General features: G+C 37.7%; 1 protein-coding gene across 3 annotated transcripts; it reads left to right on the top strand.

Moving 5' to 3' along the window:
* Nucleotides 1-9335: 9335 nt before the first annotated feature.
* On the top strand, nucleotides 9336-24354 carry LOC103721218 (uncharacterized). Of its 3 annotated transcripts, none has more exons than XM_088711465.2 (3): nucleotides 9336-12628; nucleotides 12736-12835; nucleotides 21901-24354. In XM_088711465.2, exon 1 carries the CDS (start codon nucleotides 9709-9711, stop codon nucleotides 12415-12417), a length of 2709 nt encoding a protein of 902 aa, XP_088567591.2. In that variant the 5' UTR covers nucleotides 9336-9708; the 3' UTR covers nucleotides 12418-12628; nucleotides 12736-12835; nucleotides 21901-24354. The 3 variants fall into 3 exon arrangements, with proteins under 3 accessions (XP_088567591.2, XP_088567588.2, XP_088567590.2); XM_088711462.2 differs by lacking the exon at nucleotides 21901-24354 and adding an exon at nucleotides 19229-19638; XM_088711464.2 differs by lacking the exon at nucleotides 21901-24354 and adding an exon at nucleotides 17881-19222.
* The last annotated feature ends 2806 nt before the right edge of the window (nucleotides 24355-27160 follow it).

The following is a 27160-nucleotide window of genomic DNA, read 5'->3' on the forward strand; positions in this document are numbered from 1 at the left end:
TTAGTTTCTTTAGGGTAACCAACAAAGAAACATTTGTCAGACTTGGGTTCAAGTTTGTCTGTCTTCAAATGTTTGACGTACGCCGGACACCCCCAAATCCTAAGGTGAGAGAGCATCGGCTTGCGTCCAGTCCACATCTCATGTGGTATTTTATTTACAGACTTACTTGGAACCTTACTTAGAATATAGCAGGCTGACTCAAGAGCATATCCCCAAAAGGATATGGGCAGATTAGCAAACCCCATCATGGATCGAACCATGTCTAACAGAGTTCGATTTCTCCTTTCTGACACACCATTATATTGTGGTGTACCAGAAGGAGTCCATTGGGAGAGAATCCCATTTTCTCCTAGATATGTCAAAAATTCACTGGAGAGGTATTCACCTCCTCGATCTGATCGAAGAGTTTTAATACTCTTTTCAGTTTGTTTTTCTACTTCATTACGATATAATTTGAACATTTCAAATGATTCAGATTTATGTCTCATTAAATAGACATAACCATACCTAGAAAGATCGTCTGTAAATATAATAAAATATGAATACCCACCTCTAGCATCTGTGCTCATTGGCCCACATACATCAGAATGTACAAGGGTCAATAAATCACTGGCTCGTTCACCTTTTCCGGTAAAAGGTGATTTGGTCATTTTACCAAGAAGACATGATTCACAGGTTGTCAATGATTCACAATCATTAACATCAAGGATTCCCTCTTTACTTAACCTGTTTATCCTGTTCTTGTTAATATGACCTAGCCTATGATGCCAAAGGTAGACATCCGTGATATTATCTATTATAGGGCGCTTATTGGATTTATACATTACATGAATAGGCTGTGACAAAATGTAAATACCATTACTCAGAATTCTATTCATTACAACAACACCATTCCAAATGACATTGCAATAATTCTTTTTTATTGATATTTCATAACCATTTTTGGCCAAAAGGCCTACAGAAATGATATTCAATAGAAAACTTGGACAATAGTGACAATCACTAAGGACATTTATATGAGAGCTGAATTCAAGTTTAAGAATTCCTAAAGCTAGAACTGGAACTGGTCTTCCATCTTCAACATTCAGGAACCTTTCTCCTTCTTCAAACCTCTTACTGACTTGTAGCCCCTGCAACGAATTGCAAATATTAAAAGTACTACCGGTATCCAATACCCAGGTCGAATTATCACAAATAGAAAAATTGCAAGGTGTTATCATATAAGTACCTTGATTGGCAACTGATTGCCCACTTTTCTTAGGCCGGTTCGGATCGAGGGATGCAATGTAAAGAGGACAGTTCCTCTTCCAATGTTCTTGCTTCTTGCAGAAGAAGCACTCCGCCTTGCTCTGATCAGCCTTTTTATTCTTTTTCTGACTAGGCTGAGCATGGTGCACCTATTTCTTTTGGATTTTATTTTTCTTTTTCCCTTTCTTAAAAGAGCGACCCTTGGATGAACCTTCCACTAAGTTCACCGTCTTCTTAAGAAGTTGGTGATTATTCTCAAATGTCTGTAGTAACCCCAACAATTGGTGATAATTCACTACAGGTTTCGTCATACGAAAATGAGTGAGAAAAGGACGGTATAATCCAGGCAATGAGTTTAGTATGACATCCTTCCCCAATTGATCATGAAGGAAAAAGCCAAGAGAGCTTAGACGCTCGATCAACTCAATTATGTACAGTACATGATCAGTTACCGAGATCCCATTTTTCATTCGGGCGCTGAAGATGGCACAACTAGTTTTGTGCCTCTCAACGTCGTCAGGAACGCCGAATGATTCATTCAACACTTGAATGATATCTTCCGGCTGCGTATTCTCAAAACGCCTACTAAACTCATCACTCATTGTCGCCAACATGATGCATCGAACAGTGATCCGGTCACTGAGCCACTTTTGATAAGTGTCTCTAGCCGATCTTGATGCATTAGCAGCGGGCTGCTCAGGTGCTTGATCCGTTATCACATAAAGGATCCTCTCATGCTGTAGCACTATTTTCAGTTTCCTATGCCAATTATTGAAATTTGGACCGGTCAACTTGTCATTGTCCAACAATGAGCGAAGTGACAAATTAGGGGCCATTTCTGCATTAAATAAAAATTGGCTATTAATATATGAATTGACTAAACTTAATAGACTTGGACTTTAGTCTAAAGGTATTCCCACTATTTTATACAATTGGTAGCCTCTACCTCTAATTCGAAAAATTACTCCTAATTCTTTAGTGGGCACTAGAACCCAATAGATCATATAGGCCCTAGTGTGGCTCGGCCAACCCATATGCACCTATTGGTAGGTTCTTAACCAATTGCTTCACCAAGCAACTTCTAGTGATGATTTTGCCCTAGATTTTCTGGCAGGCGTGTGGCGCCTCCACCGAATATCCTAGTCAGGTCCAACCATTAAATGATAGGGTTAAGTCTAATCAACTAATAGACGACCAAGCCCGAGTGTGGCTCGGCTCACCTGACTGTCTATTGAAGGTACACTTAACTCATCATATATTGAATGACAATTCTAATGCTTGATAAGTACCAGGCGTGTGGCGCCTTCAATAATTATCAAAACATTAGACCCATTATCACCCAACTTAATGGAAGGCAATGACCTAGTTATCCCCATAACCATTTCATTTTAAGGACCTAATAATTTTAGAGAATTTCATAATTAGTATAGATGAGAAGATCCGGTTAGTCTAATTTCTCCCACTGACTTCACCAAATCAGATTAGACTCAAACCGATTAAGGAGACACCTAAATCAGTCATACTTATTTTTCTTAAGGCATGGGCTAACTCGAATCATTAAGTGATCCAATCAAAATGTGATTGACCATGTCGGCCAAGTAAGTGAGATCGGTGGAAGGGATATGCCATTAACTCGACAAAGACGAATCAGTGCGAGTAGGTCCCAATTAAAAACCACCGGTCAAAACTGCCAAACTTACCTTAGACACCGACTGGTTAATCAATTTCGATTTGATTACTCAAATGACTCGGGCTACACCTCTGAGCCTAAATCAAGTTCTATCTTGGTCTAATCAAAAACATGGAATTGATCAATCTACAACTATTGTATTTAACCTAGAGTTTTCTTGACCTAATCTAGTTACTGCTTAATTAGATTTGATCGATTAACTCTAATTAGACCATGTTTGGTTCTAACCTTAGGTCTAACCCAATCCTAAGAACTTGATTCAAGCTAACCCATATGCCCAAAGAATTATGCAATATCAATTAATTGAGTTACAATTCTATTTCATAACACTTAATTCTCAATTAAGTTTAGACTTATAAAAGTTTTGATCATTAAATATTTCTTTTTAATTACATATTAATTACAATCTTTCAGTTCTTAAAACATATTTTCAGATCAGAGTTTTTGTAATTAATCACATGTAATCAGATTTAATTCATGTTTAAGTCATTATGTTTTATGTTCATGTATCACATATACATAACAACATGAATTAATACAAACAACATATATCTTATGTATTTATTTTTTTCACTTTTATTTTCAGATCTAATTTGTTCATTAAAATCAGAGATCATATGAATCATAAACTTTATTTAGATCTAATCTAAATAATATAATGATTTCAGATTTATTCATGTTACTAATCCTAACACAAACATGCATCATATGCATCCAAAATTTCAGATCTACTTAATCATGCATAATCAGCAATTAAATCAATCATAAAAAGCACTTTAGATCTAATCTAAACATGTTAATGATTTCATATTTAATTGCAAGAATTAAAATATAAAAGTTTAAACATAAACCTAGCTCTGATACCAATGAAAGTTATTCCTAGGTTCTTCGGTGTTTAGCATGCTGAATTTTTTTTTTTTTTTGAAAACCATGGCTGAACCTGATCGGGTTGCCTACGTACCCCTTCACAAGGGGAATCAAGCCACACGTAGTTCTTTTAAAGCTTCAAAAATACAGCGAAAAAATGAATTAAACAATTTAATTCATGCATGCTTACAAGATCAAATCTAGAAATCAGCACATTAAGAACACATAGGATTATGCCGGAACCGTTTAAACAATTATGCTAAAACTTTTATGCATGATTAACTATCAGATCTGAAACTTAAGAACTCTATTCCAATTAATCTTCGAATATCCATCGAATGGATTCTGGAGATATCTCCGTGAGGAGCCCCAAAAGAGGATAAAATCTCGGGAAATCGGACCTAGACCTTGACACCATAATAAATGATTAATGCTAGATTAATACCTTTTATGATGGATGAAAGTTGTGAATCTGATTCTTGACTTCGCAGCCATGCACACGAATGGTCTCTACGAGAAGTACATGCGAAGTCCTGAAGGATCTTCTTCCGCAACAGTGCTAGCAGCTGCAGAACACTTGAAAGCTGAAATCTGCCCGTCGGGATTCAATCAACTCTTGATCAATCATCTTGAAGCAGATAGAGATGAGGCTTGTAAGAAAAGTAGAGGACTTAGATCTGATCTTGAATCTTCTAGATATTCATCCTGAAAACCCTATCTAAAATGGAGAAAAACAGGAGGAGGAGGCGGGTGAGGAAGAAGGCTGCAATGGATGTATTTTCAGTGCCCATGTTTGACCCCTTTTAATGGCCTCCGAATTTTCATTCAAAATTTGAAATTTATTTTCAGAAAACCTCCTTTAGTTGGCGCATGCAAAGGAATAGGAACAACCCAAATCAGATCTCAACCAAATCTGATTTAAATTCAAATTTTAAACACATGTGCAAGAGGGGAGGAATTTGAAATCCATGCAGCAGAATTTTCCTACCTCTTGTCGCATATATTTCATTTGAAATTTGAATTTAAATAATTCAGAGGTTCACACGCCAGCTAGAAAAGTTATTTGATGGATGAAATTATTTAATATATTGCTTAATGTTTGAATTCAAATTCAAACAACAAACAATGTCGCCATGTGTCAAGCAATGGGTCCATGCGCCATGCAATAATTTTGGTTTATTTAAAATTCATGAAATCCAATTCCATGTCACCACTAATTGCCACATCATCTGAGCCTAATCCTCTTAGGTTGCACCTAATCAAATTTGGTCAAACACGAATTAAAACAAAGCAATTTGGTTGAACCCAATCTAATCAGGTCAGACCCTGATTGAGCTCAAATTGAATCCAATTCAATTTTTGGCTCATTCAAACTTAATCAAATTGAATTAATTACTTTGTGTTGGACCTAATCCAATTAGGTCAATCCTCAATAAAGAACAAATTAATTTAAAATTAATTTGATCAGCTTAAGTCCTTTTTGGTTCTGACCTAATCTAATCAGGTCAAAACCCTGATTGAGCCCAAACTTGAATCCAATTCAATTTGGCTCATCCTTAGCACAATTACTCAATCAAATTGAGTTTATTAGTAATTTAATTACTAATTAATCCTTCAATAATTACTTTAATTATTTTATAAGATAATTTGCCAATCAAATTGACCAAATTATCTCTGAATAATTCTTTATCATTCATCAGCTTTCTTGATCAATCAGGAATCTTCTATGCGTGTGACTTCATAGGTTCGAACTTAAGCCGGTAGTATAGGAATAATTTCCTACACTAATCGATGTGACCATCTAGCAATGGTACCCGACGTCCGGATAGGCCGAATATATGCGAAGCAAATATTCTGGATCTCTGAACTATGGTTACTGTATAATTCAATCCCTTTGACTCCTAATGCCAGGATGACTTAGAGCTCATTGTCAACCCTATAATTAGTACATCCATTATGTGATTAACTTTAGATATCCCGTGACTCCTCACTGGGATTACCCTGATCAAGGTTTTGCTAAATTAATCACAAGATATTATCTCTTGTTTTCAGGAGGGGTCAATTCCATCTTGACTCAAAACTGACTACGCAAGTACTTGACTGCACCCAGTGACCTTCCGTCACTAAATTAGAAATTCAGGTAGTCCGGTACCAAAGTATAGTGAGTTGCTTGTTAGTCACAGGTTGCGGTCTCAGGTCAGAGGGCCAAACTTATACCCATATCCACTCGAAACATCTCTCGACAGTAGAGCGTTCCGGAATTGGTCACGTTCAGTAAAATATACTCCTACACTTCACCTGTGTGGCATACCAGTGTCTCCACACTCCTTGGTTAAGAGGACAACCAACGTATATGTCACACAACGACCTAATCTCGATAATGCTGTCGTCCTAGTAACAACATATCATTTGGTCGCGAACAAGTTTAAGGACTCAAAGATAAATCCTCCTTTATCATAACATAAGTCCTAAGGACTTCATCATATAAGAGTTCATTTGAAGATGAAATGATGAATAATGCCAAATAACACTTTATTAATTTGTCAATTCATTTACAAAATTCAATCATCAATATGCTGACAATTGACATTTAGGATACAAATCCCAACATTTAGAATATAGTTGTCGCTTTGATAAGGCTCTTCTCTTATTTGTCAAGATTGCTTCACTCTTCAAGAGTTGGTGGAGCTCTTAATGCCTCTTAGAATCTGCTCAACCACTTCCTTTTTGGCTTTTTGAATGAAGCACTTGATTGAAGAATGCTAGGGCTTGCTTTTTCTTGAATGAACTTTGATTTGTTCGTAAAAGCTTGTTCCTTTGATGAATAGTGTCACTTTAAATACTTGCCCATCTCTATTGGTCACTTTCCATTGGTTAGATTTGAAAAACTATCCGTTACTAGCCGTTGGAAGGTCAAAAAGCAGTTCTGGAGAACTAGCCGTTATGCCTCTGCCCGTGCTGGGGTCGATCCAAACTTTTCTGGGGTCGACTCAACTTATTGTTCATCAGGCTTGGGGTCGACTCAACTTCCTCTGGGGTCGACCCAACTTTCTCTAGGGTCGACCCCTGCTACAGTGGGGTCGGCCTTCTCAGGAATCACAGAACCTTATATTTTCGGCTGTTTTCACTGGGGTCGACTCAAGCTTTCTTGGGGTCGACCCATGCTACAGTGGGGTCGACTCAAGTTCCACTGGGGTCGACCCTCTCAGGGATTCCAGAGACATAGTTTTGAACACATAACCTTTGGGTCAACTCATGTTCAGTTGGGATCGGCTCCATTGGGGTCGACTCAAGTGTTCCTGGGGTCGACTCTAGCTGGGGTCAGCTCAAGGAAGCTTGGGGTCGGCCCTCTCAGTAAATTTCAGAGACTTGTTTTCTTGAGGCTTCAAACTGGGGTCGGCTCAAGGATATATGGGGTCGACTCCACTTACTGTTCATCTAAGCCATTTTTGCAGGGGTGTGCCAGATGGTTCCATGGTGTGCCAAGGTCGACTCCACTTAGCTTGGGGTCGACTCAATCCATACTTTCCTGCATCTTAAGGTTAGACTAATTCATTTAATCAATGAAACATATTTCAAGCAATTTTGAGTGTATGCCACGGTAGAGCTACATACTCTTAACAATGAAAATTACTGTTTTGCCCTTAAGAGTATATTTCACTCGAAATCTTGCTGAATTAGATTAAGAATTCTCTATCCCTTTTTTATTATAAATTTTATCTCGTTGTTAATCATTGGAAGACATCTTGATCTCATTCTCTTAATGTATCGAGGGTGTCGTATTCATTAGTGATGTATCACGTTAAATTGTATTATTAATTTGATATTTTCTTAATGGTTGTGTTAATCATCGAAATAACACTATCATCCTCAGGGAGAAACTTTTTCTAAAGGGTTTCTCTTTCTTCTATAGCGAAAAATCATGGCACTGATAGTGGTATTAGCAATGGCAATGATGATGGCAAAAAGAAAGATAGTTGTGGGGTGGTTCTCTTATCCTTCCCTTTCTTTTCTTTTGGTTTATCATTAACTTAATTCAAGATAGTGGTAAGAAAATATTTGAATATTTTTTTTTGTTCTCCAATGATCAATTGGGCATAAACCTACAAAAAGATAAATGTTATCTGATTCTGCAAAATTGAAAAAGAATTTGAATTTTATTAAAAATGCCCCATTTTGGGTGCATTCAATATGCTGAAAAAATAATTTCGGAATATATCAAAATATCTTAATAAGTATCCGACTATGATGCAATGCCTAATCTCATACTTCATTATTTTGGACTTTTGGTTGTATATTTAGGGTTTTAAATGGTTGAGAATTTGGATGTAGGTCTAACATATGCACTAGTGCTTTGTGTTTGGGCAAAAGTATAGCAAAACCCAACTCAAGCATCACAATTTTTAATGGGATTTTCGATACACTAAATTCATAGGGAAAATCTATAATATTAGATTGTCATTGATGACATCTACCTTACAAATTTAGAACATTATAAGCTTCATCTTACAATCAAAAACAATCAAATCATGTGCAGTCTTAGGTCCATATAGAAATATTCCAATAGAATACAATCAAATTTGTTTATTATATTTTACTTTGAGAAAATCATGTGCAATCTTAGGGTTCTTGATTAAAATTTATAGCATAGGACAAATAACACAACTGAACCTATGCAGCAGCACCCCATAGTTTTGCTTCATGGATTACCATGGTAATTAAAATGAAAAATTATTAACCTAAATTTAAAATAGAAAGGGATATAATAGAAGCTATTACAACACTATTGTAAAATTAATCAATATCGAAACTATTTTTTGGTATGAAACATCCAAAATATTTCAATAATATACAAAATATATAATTATTAATTCTTCTTGCAATACAAAACCAGTAATACATCAAATATTTTTCTTATGAAAATATAAAATATTTGAACAATATAGAAAAATAATTATTAATTCTATTTGCAATACAAAACTAATAATATATTGATTTTATTAAATTAATATATTTTATCCTATTCATCTAAATTTTTTTATTTGGTTTAGGAGGATCGCTCGATTCGGTGTGGACTACTTTAGCCACTACAGATAGACTTTAAGGTTTAGGAGCAAAATTCATAATATCATAAAGTCAATTTACGAGCTAAATTTTCGAAGATCATAATTTGATCAGATGACTTCCGATTGAAATGTTTTTTTTTTAAAAAAATAAAGCCAAGCCTTCTCCTTGATCCAAGAACTACTCCCTTTCTTCTCACCATCACATATGGCTTTGTTTCGATCTTGAGCCGATCATCCACTCCCTCTATGCCAAATACAGTCCCATCCTAACTCTTTGCATCACCTCCCAATCGGCCATCCTCACCACTAACCAAGGCCGAGACCAACGCCGGTGGAGGAGCAGTAGTCATTGTGGAGATCTTGCTGGTACTAATATGCTTTTGGGGACATTTCAATCATAGGCATCAGTAATCTATTGTTGTTTTATAGAAAAGATGATATGCACGGCCACGGCAAATGCTCTTGAAAATTACAAGTGTGGTATTTATACCATTTTATTGGTTTCGAATATTTTAGTTAATTCATTGCGTATGACCAAAAACTAGGATATGATCATACAATCCCATATTTACCATAATTATATTTGTTGTAGCGGAACTAAATGGTCCTAATTGGAATAATATTGACCCTCCTCTCGTTCGGTTCGCCCTCTTCCTCGCTCCCCGAAGCCTAGAGCGATCGCTTCCGAGACACCACGATTTCCTTTCTATTTTTAGTGAAAGTTTCGGGAAAGACCACGTTCTCCTTTCCGCCGTCTCTCCGCTGCCCACCTCACTCTTCTCCCCTCCACCGCGGCCAAATCTCATGAGATGATGAAACCCCCCGTCGCCGTCTCCAATGGTGAGAGCCCTCCTCCCCTCCCCCCACTTTGCCCTCCTCCTCAAGATTCCAAACCCTTCTCTCCTCTCCTCCCTCTTCTCCTCCCTCGCCCACTCCCCGGAGCCTAACCCCTCCCTTCTCGTCGCCGAGGCGCACCGGATCCTCGCCGGCCCCCGGTGGCGCGATAGCCCCGAGCTCGCCCGCCTCGGCCCCGCCGACGTCGCCAAGGTCCTCCGCTCCCACCGCAACCCCCGCCGAGCCCTCCACTTCTTCCGCTGGTTCTCTCAGAGGCATTCCCACAAATGCAGCATCGACTGCTTCTTCGCGCTCCTTGACCGCCTCGTCGCCGCCCGCATGTTCTTGCCCGCCAACCGCGTCTCCGTCCAGATGGTCAGATCGTGCCAAAGCAAAGAAGAGATGATCCAGGCGATCGATTTCTTCAACGGTAAACGATTCAGATTCGATCTTTTTGGTTACAACGCGCTCTTGATCCAGCTGGGCAAGCTCGACATGGTCGGCGTCGCTCTGAATCTGTATCACCAGATGCTGGGCAGCGGTGTGGAGCCGAATTTGTTGACTTTCAATACTGTGATCAATATCTTGTGCAAGAATGGGAAGGTCAAGGAGGCGGGTTTGATTTTGAGTAGGATTTTACAGTGTGATCTGAAGCCTGATACATTTACTTTTACGTCATTAATTCTAGGTCATTGCAGGAGTCAAGACCTCGATTCGGCCTTTGGAGTGTTTGATTTGATGGTTAAGGAAGGATGCGAGCCAAACTCGGCGACATACTCCACTCTGATTAATGGGTTGTGCAATGAGGGGAGGTTGGACGAGGCTCTGGGATTGATGAGAGAGATGGTGGACACAGGCATTGAGCCAACAGTGCATACATACACCATCCCAATTGTGGAGCTTTGCAGCTGTGGGCGCATGAGTGAGGCCTGTAATTTGGTTGTTGACATGAAGAAGAGGGGATGCCTGCTGAATGTTCAGACATACACTGCGCTAATCAGCGGGCTATGTCGATTGAATGGGCTTGAGATGGCAGTCGGGTTGTTTCACAAGATGGCGAGGGATGGTTTGGCAGCAAATACGGTGACCCATAATGCATTGATTAATGGTTTGTGGGATGCGGGAAGAATTGGAGACGCTCTAAAGGTTTTCGAGATGATGGAGAGACATGGTTGCCTGCCAAATTCACAAACTTTCAATGAGATGATAAGGGGCTTCTGTTTGATAGGTAGAGTGGAGAAGGCAATGATTCTCTTCCATAGGATGCTAACAGTAGGTCCTTCACCAAACCAGGTGACATATAATACAATCATAGATGGGTATTGCAAAATTGGTAATCTTAACAATGCTATTAGGATGCTGGATCATATGAAAGAGAATGGGCATGAGCCTGATGAATGGACTTACACTGAACTTGTTAATGGGTTTTGCAAAGGGGGAAAACTGGATATGGCACACAAAACATTTGAAGAAATGCTGGAGTGTGGCTTGAGCCCAAACGAGGTTTCATACACTGCATTAATAGATGGGTACTGCAAGGATGGGAAGCTTGATAATGCATTGGCCTTATTAAATAGGATGGAGAAAAGTAGTTGCAAACCAAATGTGCGTACTTATAATGCAATAATTAATGGCTTTTCCAGGAAAAATCAGCTTTCAGAAGCAGAGAAACTATTTAGCGAGATGGTCGAGCAAGGTTTGTTGCCCAATGTTGTCACTTACACAGCATTGATTGATGGGTTGTGTAAGAATGGTGCCACATTGCTTGCGCTGAAGATCATGGATGAAATGTTGAAGAGAAACTGCTCGCCCAATCTCCACACCTATAGTGCTCTTATTTGTGGGTTGTGCCAAGAAGGCAAGGCTGAGGAGGCTGGGAAGATGTTCCTGGAAATGGAAGAGAAAGGGTTAGTTCCTGATCAGGTCACTTATACTTCTATGCTTGATGGTTATATTATGTTAGGTAGGATGGATCTTGCCTTTTCACTTCTGAGAAGGATGGTTGGTGCTGGATGTAAGCCCAACTATCGGACTTATCGTGTTCTGATGAAAGGATTGCAGAAGGAGCACCAGGTGATGGGACAGAAACTTGCAGCTTTGCCGGATGCGGTCTCTAGTTGTAGCATGGATAAAAATGCTACAGATTTTGAGATTATATCCTGTCTATTGATAAAATTATCAGAATATGGATGTGAGCTAAATATTGACATCTATAGAACTCTGGTGTGTGGATTATGCAGAGAAGGAAGGTGGTTCGAGGCATATCAATTAGCTAAAGGTATGAGCGACCAAGGATTATCTCCAGATGAAGAGATATATAATTCTTTAGTACTTGTATATTCAAATTATTTCAAAGTAGATCTTGCTTTAGAAACTTTGAAAACAATGACTGCACAAGGCTTCGAGCCTCATCTAACCGGTTACAGGGCACTGATATGTGCTTTCTGCAAAATTGATAAGATGGAGGAGGCCCAAAATATTTTTGAAAACATGCTTCTGCAGCACTGGAATCCTGATGAGATCGTATGGACCATCCTCATTGATGGGTTATTGAAGGATGGAAAGCCAGATCTGTGCATGAAATTTCTTCATATCATGGAAGCCAAGAATTATAAACCAACTTTCCAAACTTATGTTATCCTGGCAAGAGAAGTGTCCAAAGAAGAGAAATGCATCGAGATGGGTTTAATTGGTGATGTACCAATGATCTGAGGATTATTTCCTAGCTTTTGATTTCCTCTGTTAAATGCTGAGGCATTGGAAATATGGAGGAATCAAGAGATGTGCATCTGCTAAGGGATGGAAGACCACGATTGCTGAGCCAACTTGTCCATCAATGTCAGTCACGCTCTTTCTTTATTAAGGGAAGCATACATTTTTTTTCCAGCTGCAATCAGTTCAGATTTTTAACGTGTACTAACTGGTAAGCTGGAAGGGTATATAAAATTGTTAAGCTGTTCTCAGTTCTTATATATGTCTTTCTTTCCAAATTCAAACACAGCTGACAATCTTATGGAATCCTTAATTCAGATACTGAACGAGCTATTACCTATTTGGTCTTGAAATGCTTGAACAAGGGAAGCAGGAGTGAACTTTCAGTTTTATTTACCACAAAAATTAACATTTCAAGGTAGCACCTAACTCCACGTAAAGACAAATTATACAATATGAGTTTTTAGTTTACAGTTTTTTCTTTTTCTATTTCTAATTTCTGGAGATGGACTATCTTTTTAGTTTCATGCCTTCTTTATTTATCCAGATATCTGCAAATATTCAGCAATTTATTTTGTTCGAGAAACTGAAACTGTTTTTTTTTTTTTTTTTTTTGAAGTTCCAGTTTTTTAATCAGTTGGAGATAACACAATCTTTCTTGTCATTTTGTTAGAGCAGACCTTCTATGCTTATGGATGTCAACTCAAATTTTGAACATGGACGCTAAAATCCTTTCCCAAGAAAATTGCTTGAAAAATTTTTGTAATAAATTTTTGATTCCTGAAAATTATATTTGCTCTGACATGGCTTTGCATGTAGTCACTTGCTAAAGACAGGCTACAGTTTGTTTAGATATGTGATATATAAATGAAATAATAGGCTTGACTAAGTCCACCCATCCTAGTTTCACAAAAAAGGGCAAGTCCTGTAGCTGTTGCTTGCATCATCTCTGTCAACAAAGATAATGAACCAGGGTACAAAACCGTGTGGAGAAGTGGGCTGGTATGTTCTTTTATGAGAGAACAAATTGACGGAGTGAGTTGTGATTTAAATAGAAAAACAAATGAATATTCAAAGTTAAGCAACAATATGAAAATTCACGTTAAGTGACACCTCAAGCCAAATTTAAGCAGCAACAAAAAAATAAAAAACTTGCATGTAAGTCGATCTGACCCAACTTGTGACTTAATGACCTTAGTATGAGTTCAACATGAACTTAATATTTCATGCTTGGGTTAGATCATGTTGGATTCAGTTAGGTTGGCTTGGATTTGGTTAGGTTGGCCAAGTTAAGCATGAATTACCTAAGCAAGCTGGTGAGAAGCTGGGGCTCACTGTATCTCTCACCACTGCAGATGTTGGCTTAGGTAGGAAAATCATCTACAGTTCAGGAAAGTCCAGGGGTAGAGCTTGAAGAAACCTAGAGATGGGGGGAAGAGAGGAAGGGAGAACTGAGGGCATAGGGTGGGAGTAGAGATCTACCTAGAAGAAGGGCCAATTGCGGTGTTCACTGTGGACAAGAGGCTGCAAAATGGGCAATGTGCTTGGAATGCTGGAGATGGTGGAGCATAATGAATAGTAAGATTGGATGCTACTAGCAAACAGAGGGTAGGTGCTGAACATGAAGTTGTGGGAAGATGGAGATGAGAAAAGAGGAGAGGGGAGTTGGACAATGATATTATAGAGACTATCTGTCATGTTATGAGAAAGAAGAGAAAAAGAGGATTAGTCTAGTGTTCTAGTTTTGGAAATATATATTATTGGGTTTAGGTTGGGTAGGTTGCATTGAAGCCGAGCTGAACCAAAATTTCAATTGGTCAAGAATTATTAACCCATGCCTTGGCCAAACTGGCAAACCACTTGTGCAAGAAGTCTGCTTAAACTTTGGTTTGGGCTTAGATTGGTTTAGGTTGGCCCACACAAGTTACATCACACTCAACTATGATGTGTGTTTAAAGGATATTGATTGCTATGATATTGGTACCAGATAAAATATCATTCCCCCAGCCTCCCCCCTCCAAAGAGAGAGAGAAAAATCAACCTTGACACAAATATTCTAAGAGAATTCTCCTATAATTTTTTTAACATTTTGACTAGATTACGAGCATTTCTTTTTTTCCCCTCTTCTATGCATATGGTTGTTACCATTGTGTTCTTGGTTCTTATGTTTCGTTGGGAGTGCCAAAATTACTGACAAGAGACCTTAATTTTGGTCCTAATTGTATTAGTATGCAGAAGGTGGTTTCTTTTAATTGAACACTTCAAGACCTTGAACTAAAAATCCTTTTCTTTCTCATGCTGAAGTCAATATAAGCTAAGAGGTAACTTCTCTAGCTTCTGTGGGCATGAGTCCTCTTAAAGAGAAGGAATCCTTCAACACTACAAACGATTTCTAGGTCATCTTTTTTCTAAAACTACCAATTATTAATTATCTAATTCTTGGTTAAATTCTGAACAGTTTACCTTCAATATTCTACTCCTTTTACTAGCTTGTCTTATTAATTTCTTCTCGCCCGCCCTGCCTCGTAAAAAGCCATATCATTTCCTTTAAACTCTAGATCAAAATTCCAACATTTTATCAGCCTCTATATCATTGAGGGCTTCCCTTGTTTATAAGTTCACTCTAACAATTAAAAAAACCTAATGGTTTCAGCTATAGATTATGATATATTTTTTCTTATTTCTGAAACACGATTTCCTTTACAAATCAACTCAACTGAATCAACTAAGTCTCAATCCCAAACTAGTTGGGTCGGATATGTGAATTCTTTTCCTCCATTCTGCTCTATTTAGGGCCACACTTTCTGAAATATGTAGTGATATCAGGTCCTTACTATTTTAGTTTCGTCTACTAAAACTATATCAACTTTAAATAGCATGTAGCAAGGAATATCATCCTGAATATATCTAGTAAGCTCCTCCATAACTAGCGCAAAAAGATAAGGCCTTAGAGCATATCCTTGGTATAAATCTGTGATTGAAAACACGCTACCACCAGTAGTTCTCATACTAATAATCAATTCATTGTATATATATATATATATATGCTTAATCATCTTAGTATAATTAATGGAAACTTCTTCCTTTTCTAACATCAATCACAAGACTTCTCTAGGGACTCTATCATATGATCTCTAAATCAATAAAAATCATATAAAATTTATGTCTTTTCTATGTATTTTCTTTATAATCTCGAAGAAGCAAATAAGCTTCCATAGTCAACCTTCTTGGCATTAAACGAAATTTGCTCTTTGATTTTTTGTGAAAAGTATCATTTGGTTCATAAATCATGTCAAATGGCTTTGAAGAATTAAGCAGTATCCATTTTAAAGATTTGTCTCTTGAGATGGTGAACCTCCTTATCAAGTGGTGATGAAATTAAAGTGGAACAAGGATTGTTCTTGCAAATAACCAAGCTGTGGAACCAAATAAAATCAGGCCTATGCCATTGTCTATAGCACAAAATAAGGGCCGTGGATGCAAGGGGCGTAAGCAAATACTGTTGTATAAAATGATTGATTTTTTTGCGGCTGCGAAGTATATGTGCTAAAAGAGTACAATGGCCAAAAAGGAGATGACTAGTTGAGGAACTTGATGAATTAGAAGACTGGCTAATTATGGTTGGATGAACACTAATTGCTTTTCTAATAACAAAGCAAGATTGACTGCATGTTATAATTTTCAATACATTATATATGTATACATAAAAAGATCAATGACTTGGCCTCTTATAGTTGATTATGGTTTGAGTGTAATAACCCTTTGTACTTGGACAAATATGTCTGTTTTGTGTAAGATTAAAATGTGGGCCTTCTCTCAATATGCCGAGTGCTGAATTATATTGAAATAAGTGATATACTTTGGAGTTTGAAAGACTTTTTCTACCGGTCTATTGGATTTTAACAATAATTTTGGCACGAAGATAAAAATCGAATATTTGAACTAAAACTGAGAAACCAACTTTTAATTCTTAAGGAATTTGATTTTTTTATTATTTATTAAACACTTCTTTATTTACATGTAATGTTGACTTTTATATAAATGATATTCGTGTAAATAAATGTTGTCGCTAAGGGTCTCGTTGGTAATTTTTTTACATGCTATGTCACCACTTGCTCGACCTCCTTTCTCCAGCTGGCTTGCCTAGATGGCCTTAGGAACCAAGCTGCTTAGGGAATTGACCTACGTAGCTGAGCGACTCACTTGGCCCCACTTAGCTGGACTACCTTCCTATGGACCTATATATAGATGAAGGTGGGTGACTAGCTAAGGAGGTGCAAGGAAGACAGGGAAGAGGAGAAGAAGATGGAGGGGACGAGCATGGACAAGAGGCTGAGGAGTTTTATTTAGCATTTTAGGGTGGCTTTTCCATATTCTTTTAAGTAATGGTTTGTTAGCTATATTAATCAATAAGTTTAGATTTACTTGTGTTCCGAAATTAAGTCAAATTAAGATTCTAGGGTTCGTTTTATGAAATTTATCAACCACCTCTTGAAGTCAAATTAAGTTTGTCCTTGTAAACCTTACACTTAAGTTCCTTTAAACCCAGATATTCCTTTGAAACCATAAAACTTAGTGACCTTTAAAATGGTCCTCGAAAACCTAGACATTTTTTGTATTCTATGGTTTGGTACTAGTACGATACGATATGCTTAGTACGCTAACGGTGCGATACTGACCAGTATGGCAAACCTTGCATTGTTGGCCTTTGTTTGGAACTTTTAGATAAGTATTCCATGTTATATTTGTGAAATTCTTTCAAAATTGAATATTAATATCATACATAAAAGATATAGATGTGGACGACTTTTCAGGAAGTATTTTGGTCCTATTTGAACTATTGATGGGGATTCCTTGGGACCTCCTGTCTAGGTAGCACATGTGGCCTCATTCATATTCTAGATGAGGATTTACGTGGTCTCGAGGGTAAAAAGAATAAAATATGTCTTTCTTGGAAGAAAATGTGATTTATGTGAACAAATGCTAAGATCTTTTGAGGATTTTATCTAGCTCTTGTACGATAGCAAGGAGGATATATGTATGGCCTTGAGGGTAAAAAGAATAACATGACTTTGATTATAAGAAAATGTGATTTATGCGAACCATGTTGAGATCTTTCGAGAATTTTATCTAGCGTCCTTTGCAATAACAAGAAGATTTACTTGGACTCAAGGGCAAAAAGAATATATAGCTTTCCTAATAAGAAAATATGATTTATGTGAACCATGTTAAGGTATTCTTTCAATGCTTTTTTATCTCTTTTGAATAGATGAATTTCTGATTGGAAGTCTCTAATTTTCAATACTTCATTTTTATATAGTTTCATTGACTTTTATCTGAACATTTTCTATAAATTTGGTCTATGACGTGCATGCTAAACATTTGTTTCAATTTAGACTTAAGTTCCTTAGACTAAGATGAAGCTACTTATTGGGCTACATTGCACATTCCCATCTTTTTCAGCGAACTTTTAGTGTGATTGATGAGAATGGACTAGACGTAGGAAAAAAGAGGGATCAACAAAGAAACCAAGGTTTGCAATCTCTATACTGGATCCTGTATCGATACCATCGTGATATAGTGTCGGTAGTCCATCTTGATAGCATGATAGGCCACGAGTGTGATACTAACTTTTGAAATCTATTGTCTCCTATGCTTTTTTTATTAATTTTTATCCAAATATTCAATTTTTGATAAAATATATAATAAATATCAAAATATAAAAAAGTTATACCATTGCGTAGATTTGGTTAAAGTATATGACATATGATAAAATCATGCCAAAATACAAATTTTTTTCATGATTCTTCATTTTTTTCTCAATTTCTTTCTAATTATGGGATGTAATAGGAAAATAGAAAAGAGGGGAGAACCTAAATTAGACCTCCTGTTTACCCTTTCACTCTCTCCCTTTCTGCTCTCCTCCTCTCTTATCTTGAAAAGACATTAGACCTTTTCTTTTAATAATTGAGATCATGAACAGAACAGACCCTTACTAGGCCAAATTACTTGGAACCGAGTGGTTTCAGGTGGTTCGGCTTATTAAGGACCGGTTCCCACTAGTTCAGCACAAACCTATACCAAGACCATGCTGTCCTAGTTCGCAGTCCATACAATATTGATCGACCATGCGGTTTGGCTCGGTATGCATTAGTTGGTTCCAATAATTGGTCATAGGGGTTGTACTTATGGAGGAATATAATAAAGTGAAATGGTAATAAAATTCCTTCGAGAACCTGAGTTGAAGGTAAATGTTGTGCTGCAGCTCATGGTTCATGTTCATCATTGTGATTAAAAATTTTATGCATGTTTGGTTTCTGCATAGCGAGTAGTACTGCATGCATTATGTGTATATTCACTTGTTCGGTACATCTCAGCAGTTGTCTTTGCTGGAACTTTTGTACCATCATGGCCTATGGAAATACTGGTCCATATAGGCATGATTGCACTTAGGCTCCTCTATCTTGATGGGAAAGATTGCGTATATGGTTTGGTTGATATTCTAATGGGTAATGCTATCTAACTCTTTAACTATTATGATGTTAAGTAATAAGCTCTATAAACTTATCTTCCATGAATTGTGGGTCGTAAAGCAGTAATTCTTAAATAAAGGGACACAAAAAGAGATCCGGAGAAAACTGCAAGAACCAATTCTTTCTGCTTCTCCCCTGTTTACCATACTTCTCATTGTTACTTCTTAGTTTTAATTTTGTTACTCTTGTGCAAATATAATTTTAGAAAGTTCATAGTTTTGCATCAGTAATTAAGCATTATAAATCTATTTCCAAACAACTGACATAACTTCGTGCAGGATTAAATTGATGCAGCCTACGAAGGTATAAACAGGAGCAGCTTCAGCCTTTTTTGTAATTGAGATAGACATTTGACCAATTGTTGATGAAAGCACATTCTCTTTGGATAAACAAGACCCCAAAGGGCCTACACAATGAAGCAAATAAGAAGTCTGACAGGCATATACGAAACAATAGAAAGCAGCCAAGGGTAGTTAGTTGTACTCAAAAGTAGATTAGTAGGCTAATGAGCAACCTAGTTGACATTATGGTATCATCTTTTTCCTTTTTCTTTTTATTTCATTTTTCATAGTTGAGAGTGATATCATATATCCCATTAATTGTAATTTGGTTTTCATTTTCTATCATTTAATTATTACTTTGAGATATGATCAAGTTTTAATATAATACATATAAAAAATTATTTCAAGATTGTTTTCTTGTATCTAGCATTAGCATAGGGCTGTTAACGAGCCGAGCCGAGCCCGAGCCACCGCAGGCTCGGCTCGGCTCGTTCCATAAAATTCTAGGTTCGGGCTCGGGCTCGGTACCGAGCCCTGTACTAGGCTCGGGCTTGGTACCGAGCCCTGTACTGGGCTTGGGCTCGCTTGGCACAGCCCAGCCCGGGCTCGTAAGGCTCGTTTGCCCGAGCCTGAGCCCGAGCCCGCCCCATCCCCATCCCCATTGTTTGTCAGAGGAGAGAAGAACGAAGGAAATAAATAAAGGAAGAAAGAAAAGAAGAAGAAGAGAAGAAAGAAGGGGGCAGCCGCGAGCACTGCCGGCACGGGCGTCAGCCGTGGGTCGGCCGTGGGCGAGGGAGTGAAAGCAGGGGGGTAGGGGGACCTCGACGCGGGAACGGCCGGATGGGGCGGCAGCGCTTGTTGCCTCCCCCGCCGGGGGGGGGGGGGGCGGAGAAGGGAGGGGAGGAGGCGGCGAGGTCAAAGTTGGATTATCGGTTAAGGTCGAAGAAAGCCCTTTCGGTGCCCCCTTAAGAGGCTTCTCGGAGAGTTGGGATTGGGTATACGGCGTCGTCATCGTCATTGTCCTCGTCGTCGTAGCCGTTGTCGAAGGGGAGGGGGCATCGCCTTCGGGCTTGGGGGCGAGCCGGCGAGGAGAACGGAGAAGAAACCGAGAACGGCGAGAAGAAAGGAGGGCCGGAGGGGTTGGGAATGTTCTGGAGAAACCGAGAAGAAAGGAGAAAGAAAATAAAAATGGGTTAACGGGTTGGGTTCAGGTTAACGGGTTGAGTCCGAACCCGAACCAATTCAATTCGATTTAAAGAAATTAAATGAATTTGGGTTAGCTCGGGTTGGGTCTGATCTAAATCCAACTGGGTTCAATTAGATTGAGATTTAAATTGATTGAGCCAAATAAAATTTAATTGGGTTGAGTCCAAATTTAATTGGGACCCAATTAAATTGTTAATTGGACTGAGCCCTCATTTAGGCTCGTTTGGGCTTGTGAGCTGCTTGAGCTCGGATTTAAACGGGCCTCATTTTGGGCTCGGGCTCGTTTGACTAACGAGCCGAGCTCGAGCCGGGCTTTTACCGAGCCGGGCCCGAGCCGAGCCCGAGCAGCTCGGCCCGTTGACAGCCCTACATTAGCATGCATGATTAATCATGATTATCCTTTATAACCTTTTTTTTTTAAAAAAAAAACTTAACTTACAACTTAGATGGTGATGAGCAGCACTACTCAAGTCTGAGATTGTATTAGATATATGTAATAATTTCAATCGTTAAATTGCACTTATGTGGGAATTTGTCAATCCACTTCTGTTGTGAATTTTGGTCTTTTTATCACTTTCAGAATTAAGCTAGAATTTTTTTTCAAAAGCATTGGGCTCTAAATGAAAATCAATGAGGTCCTCATAAAAAGAAATTCACATTATTGATTATAATATACAACATTTAAATTTGCTAAAAACTAAGAACTATTTGTTTTATAGGTTTCTAGTCTATGCAGATGCATACACAAAATGAACAATAACAATATAGCTTGCGAGCAAAAATGTATTATAGTTGTAAATTATGTCATCCAAAGTCCAAACTGTTAATTTTGATCTAAATATTTCAAAATTTACAATAACAAACTTCAGCTGATCTGGATTCTTCTAGTCTACAAATTTAATCAAAAAACATTATCATGTTGTTAAAATTGTCCATTTTGTATTTATTTGATATGTGGGTGGAAAATCCTAAAGATTGCATGAACTTAGTTTCTAGCCAATTGGGCTGTCACAGATCATGGTAAACAATGTGAGCTTTCATTTTCCTATAGGGTCATTATTGAATTTTATTTGAAAGCATTTAGGATCAAACACTCTCAAAAGCACTCTAATCCCTTCTCTCTGTCTCTGCGCGCGCGCGCATGGCCTTGTTGTTGTATATGTTCCCATGTTTTTTCACTCTTTATGGAAAATCTACCTGGACACAATAAAAATATTTTTCAAAGCTTTTCTTATCTCTAACACCTCTATAAATATGGGAATACACTTCATTTGCGGACATGATTATGTGCCTTGCTTAATTCTTTCCCCATTTTGCTATGGAAATTGGGTTCAGTCCTAGCACTTATTGAAAAGCAAAAGAGAAGATAAATCCAAACAATTTTTGTTCTTCCTTGAGCAATAGCCAGATCAGAAGTTCTGACTTGATTTTATTGTTTTGTTTTATCTTATCTGATACCGAAGGTTTGTGCTTTTAGAGGTGTATGACCTGGTGGATTCCTTCACTATTGCACTGACTTGCCTGGTGTTATTTCTTGTTGGAAGATCTGGGACTTAATTGACATGATTTCTGAACACTGGGAAACAGCCTTAACTATTCATGTGGGTCAGCAGGCTGATGTGGCAGTATGTTTTCGGCCAATGCTGGAAAGTATTGTTTCTCTACCACTTACCTGATCATACCACGAGAAAGTAAGCAAGGATATGGGGATTAGGAAATAGCCTGTCATGGTGCAGGAATGTGTCCTTTGAAGCTGGAACCTTTTGGACTGCAAGATTTACTTTGTAAAGATCTCTGTAAAAAGTTTTGGATAGGTAACAGCCACTTCAGCCATATTTAAAATTTAGCAGACAATTTAGTAATAATAAGCATAGATCCAATTTAGTAAACAATTGTAGCAGTATTTAAAATTTCTATTCACTGTTCCAGAATTTCAGTAAACAGTAACCTGCACAGATGTAAACAGTAGCTTTATTTTGATAAATTATCAGAAACGCTGCTTTCAATTTTCTATGCACATTAGTTTCTTGACTTAATTTCTGAAATCAATTTTTTTTAAAGAAGATTTTGAATCCTGATCATATCAGTTACTTTTTATAGTCTTCCAAATTACTTTCCTGGTCTTTATTGCTTATTACATTTGAAAGCTTTTTGAAACCAAAAAATATAAAAGCAATTAACTTAAATCTTTGAAACCTCTGCCCTCTTAATTTAAGCCTTTGTGTGCACATTAATTACAAGCTGTTAGAAGATGAGATAGAAACCTATTTGACATTGATGGTAAGTTATTAATTTGTCTTTTACTAAGAGAAATTAGATTTATTCTGGACATCAAAGCAAAATCAAAATTGATTTTTCCCCCCTAGATATGGCTACTTAGATGATTAAAATCTCATACCTGAAGACATCTGCATCTTTTTGTTTCTTTTAACACCAGTTGCAGAACCAAATAACCGCTCTAGACAATTTAGTGATCAAAATCCTTCTACACCATCTGATTCAAATACATATCAATTTCTTTCAAGTTATATTCCAGGAGATATCAAAATATTCTAAAGCCTTTAGTGAACTTAGTAGAAATGGCAGATCAAGCCTCTGTTGGTTTTGTAGCCATAAACCCCTCAATTAATCTTATCATTGTCTTCAATGTTTGGTGGGTTGATTCTGAGACATGTATGCGCTTTGATCGCTCTTGGTTCACCACATTTCAAGAATTTAGTGGAGAAAGTTCAACCCTTGTTAATGATTCTGTGGCACAAGTATTTGAGATATGTCAAGTAAATTCAAAGATGACTTAACATATGACCTAATCTTTCATATGTTGTACTTGCCTAGTATTCGAGGAAATTTTATCAGTCAATCTTTGTTATGTTGGAAGTGTGGTCTGTCTTAAAAGCTATTTGCATATTTAACACTAAGAATAGTTGAGAAATTATGGCTATTTTTTATTAATATAGTCATACACAATATAGGGCATGTGTCCGTCATAGAGCCAGAAAAATGTTCATGAGTACTATGAATGTTTATCTAAATGGGCGGGATGTCTTTCATGGAGAGGATTGGGTATATTTACTACTCAAATTTTATTCACAACCATAGATGAAATTGGGCATCACATCTATAAAGTTACCGCATTGGATAGTAATAGTGTAGAGTTCCTCCTTCATCAAGCTCAGATCTTACATTGACATCTGAGTGCACAATCTATAAGAGATAACCAGAAAAGAGTACTCAAGGATGCATCTCATAAAGCACCTAGAATAGAGGTGTGAATCAGGCACACGATCTTGCAAATGGCCCCTCAACTTGAAAAATAGGATATCTTGCTATATTTGAAGATCAATAAATATGGGGCCAAATTTGTGTTGACTATGGCACTCTAAATTTTTTTCTTGATAAGAAGCATAATTGTTTACTTGTTTCAAATACGAGCAAGGATCATGCTATCCAACATAGAAAACATCATAATAGCACAATGTCAATATTAGAATATTGGATATATTAAACTTGACCAAAAACTAACTTAAAAGGTTTTTAAAATAATTATTTTACAAAATTATGATAGTTAATAATTAATTATTTCAAAAAGAGTTTATATGAATAGTTTTCATAAAACGATATCTGACACGATCGAAGATTTTAATTAGTTATGAACTATAAAGCTAAAGGTTCGATAATGCTATACATCATGGTCATATAGAGATATTGGAATAATGGAGGACTGAATTAGAAGATGTAATTTGTATGGTAACAGTGAGAACAACTGGTCTCATCCTACTCAACAAAAGATTCGGTAATGTGATATAGGCTCTATATCTTGATGCTGGACTATATAGTTGTTGTGTGATTAGGATGACCTAAAAGGGCAAGTCTTTGTTCAGCAACTATCTAAGATTATTTCTGTTGTGGAGGGGGGAGGGGGCCTTGAATTTAGTCCCACATCGGCTAGTAGCGGAAAAGTTCTGTGCCTTAAATAGAGGGTGAAAATTCTTTCCTCTCAAGGGCCCTTCTGTGGGACAAAACCGTGAGGGCACCAGTCTCCACCCGTCAGCGTTGGACGTGCGGGCCGAAGCGCCCAAAGCGGACAATACCTCGGGAGGAACGCAGTCCTCTTTCTCTGCTAGCTTAATGTGGGCTATGCTGTTGTGTGAGGTTTCGGCCAAAGGCCGTCCCCGCAACAGATGGTGCGCCAGGTAGCGGCGCCTCCTCTCTCCATTGACTACCCCTCAGGTTGCCTGGGGGGCTGTCGTGGGTAAAATCCGACACAGGATCTTCCCGCTGGGGGGCTATGTTGTGAAGGGGGGAGGGGCCTTGAATTTAGTCCCACATCTGCTAGTAGCGGAAAGATTCTGTGCCTTAAATGGGGGGTGGAAATTCTTTCCTCTCGAGGGCCCTTTTGTGGGACAAAATCGTGAGGGCACCAGTCTCCCCCCGTCTGCGCTGGACGCGCGGGCCGGAGCGCCCAAAGCAGACAATACCTCGGGAGGAACGCAGTCCTCTTTCTCTGATAGCTTAATGTGGGCTATGCTGTTGTGTGAGGCTCCGGCCAAAGGCCGTCCCCACAACAATTTCAATAATGCATCTAGCATGTGCCATTTGTCTTTAGGTCAATTGGAATGAGATTTCAACCGGCTATCCTCTCACAAATTGGATCAAGTAAGTTTCTGATTTAATTGGAGAAGACCTTGAAGTAGAAAAATAGTTTGGATGTAGGGATTGGGCTAAATTGGGACCAGTAAGACAGAACCCAGGCTAACCATAGGCTACTTGGTTTGGATCTACGTTGAGGTAGCTAACTAGGGTAGGTGGCTGCCACCCTTGCCAAATTGTGGCACCCTAAGAGGGGCGTATCTAAAAGATGAAGGGTTTGCCCAAGGCCAGGACCCCTTCCTTCTAGGGCATTCCAAAATAGCATGTAACATGCACCCCTTTCGATAAGTGGGCGGCATCCCCAACACAGAGTCCAGCTAGAAACAAATTAAAAAAGCCCTTAATTTTGAGTTTCCATTTATCCAGACACTGATTATTTAGCCCAGGATCAGTAATATGATGGTGAGAAAACAAAGGAAAAATGTTTTCATATGATCAACAAAATGAACAAAATGCAAATCACTCATCAACTTCAAGACTTGACTAATTGACTATGCTTTTCTACTGAAACAAATTAATATCATGACATTTTACGAGAGGCAAATTTGATTTGTGACTTGTTTGATTGAAATCAAATATTATGAGCTCATTTACTTGCGCTCTCTTAGGCTCAGTTTGGGGAAGCTTTTGGAGGGCAAAAAATATTTTCTTACCCTCCAAAAGTACTTTTAGATGAAATAGGGGTATTTGGTAAAAATTTCAGAAAGCTATTTTAGCTTTTTCAGAAAGCTAAAAACAACTTTTTTGGGAGAAGTTCCATTTTGGAGTTTTTCGAAAAAGCACTTTTAGGTCCGGTCAGAAAGCTGTTTTTTAACCAAAATATCTATGATAAAATATAACAATTACACAAAATATTCCTTTAATAATTGTTTAACCAATTTTATCACAAAGCTAAAAAATTTGTTATATTATGGATAATTAATATACGCTAATAATTATAATATTTTATATCTTTATTATTGTATTATATTATAAATATGATATGATATTATATTATATCATAATACATTGATATGTTATTAAATTATTATGCTATAGTATACAATATGATATTACTATATTATAATAATATTATATTACATTACAGTAATATTATACTATATTATATATTTATGTATTAATGCATATTATATTTTATTATGCTCTGTTGTATAATACTATGCAATGTCCTTTATGGTTATTTTGTTATACCAAAAGTATTTTCTCAGTTTATTTATCAAATACATGTTAAACTGGTATAACACTTAAGAAATGTAGTTACCAAACAACAAACAGCTTTTTATACAAATTCTACTTGATAAAGCTCTACTTCCAAAAGCTCTACTTTTAAAAGCTTTACTGCCAACAGCTTTCCCAAATGAGGCCTTAGTCATCTTAGATGATATGCCCTGTTTCCTCATCCTAAACATAGGTGACATAATTTCAGGTCAAAAAAGAGGGCAAGCAACCTAGAAAAGAAAAAGCATGGGTAAAGAACTCGAAGTATCATTTGCTACAGGACAGCATGCCATTCCCATCCAAATAACTCCAAGACAAAAGGGAGCGCGATATGAAAGGGATTTCATCAAAGCCCAGAATTATTCCTTCTCAAACCCTTGACTTCGCTCCACCCATAACAGCACCACCTCACAAAGGATTGATTGGATATCATCAACAATATAATAAAGCCTACACAGATGAGTGAAGCTTCTGTCCAAAACCACACTGCCTTCTCTCTCTCTCTCTCTCTCTCTTATGTTTTGGTAAATGAATCCATCAAGCAGTTATGGAAAACAGCTACTTTGGATAAAGGTTTTGATGACGGTATTGTTCCATTATAAGGGACCTGAGTGAAACTGTTAAATATTATTGCTTTCAGAAACTGGCCGGGAGGGGCTACACTCCACCATCTACCATATACCCACCCAACCTCCGCCTATATCAGATCCCTCAGTCCTGGGTAAACCGATCCATAACTCAAGGACCTCCGTTTTACCCCATCTTACATGACTTCACATTGTTTCATTTTAAAACAATAACTATTACAACAGCAATTATGATAGTACTGCAACATGAACACAACAGCCTTATTAT

This window comes from Phoenix dactylifera, chromosome 15, assembly GCF_051530095.1.
Source record: "Phoenix dactylifera cultivar Ajwa chromosome 15, Ajwa_hap1_PhDact_Kaust_v1.1, whole genome shotgun sequence".
In the NCBI taxonomy this organism is placed as follows: domain Eukaryota; kingdom Viridiplantae; phylum Streptophyta; class Magnoliopsida; order Arecales; family Arecaceae; genus Phoenix; species Phoenix dactylifera.

Excerpts from the sequence above, each read along its gene's own strand:
- LOC103721218 (XM_088711465.2), top strand. The coding sequence starts at position 9,709 with ATGGTGAGAGCCCTCCTCCCCTCCCCCCACTTTGCCCTCCTCCTCAAG.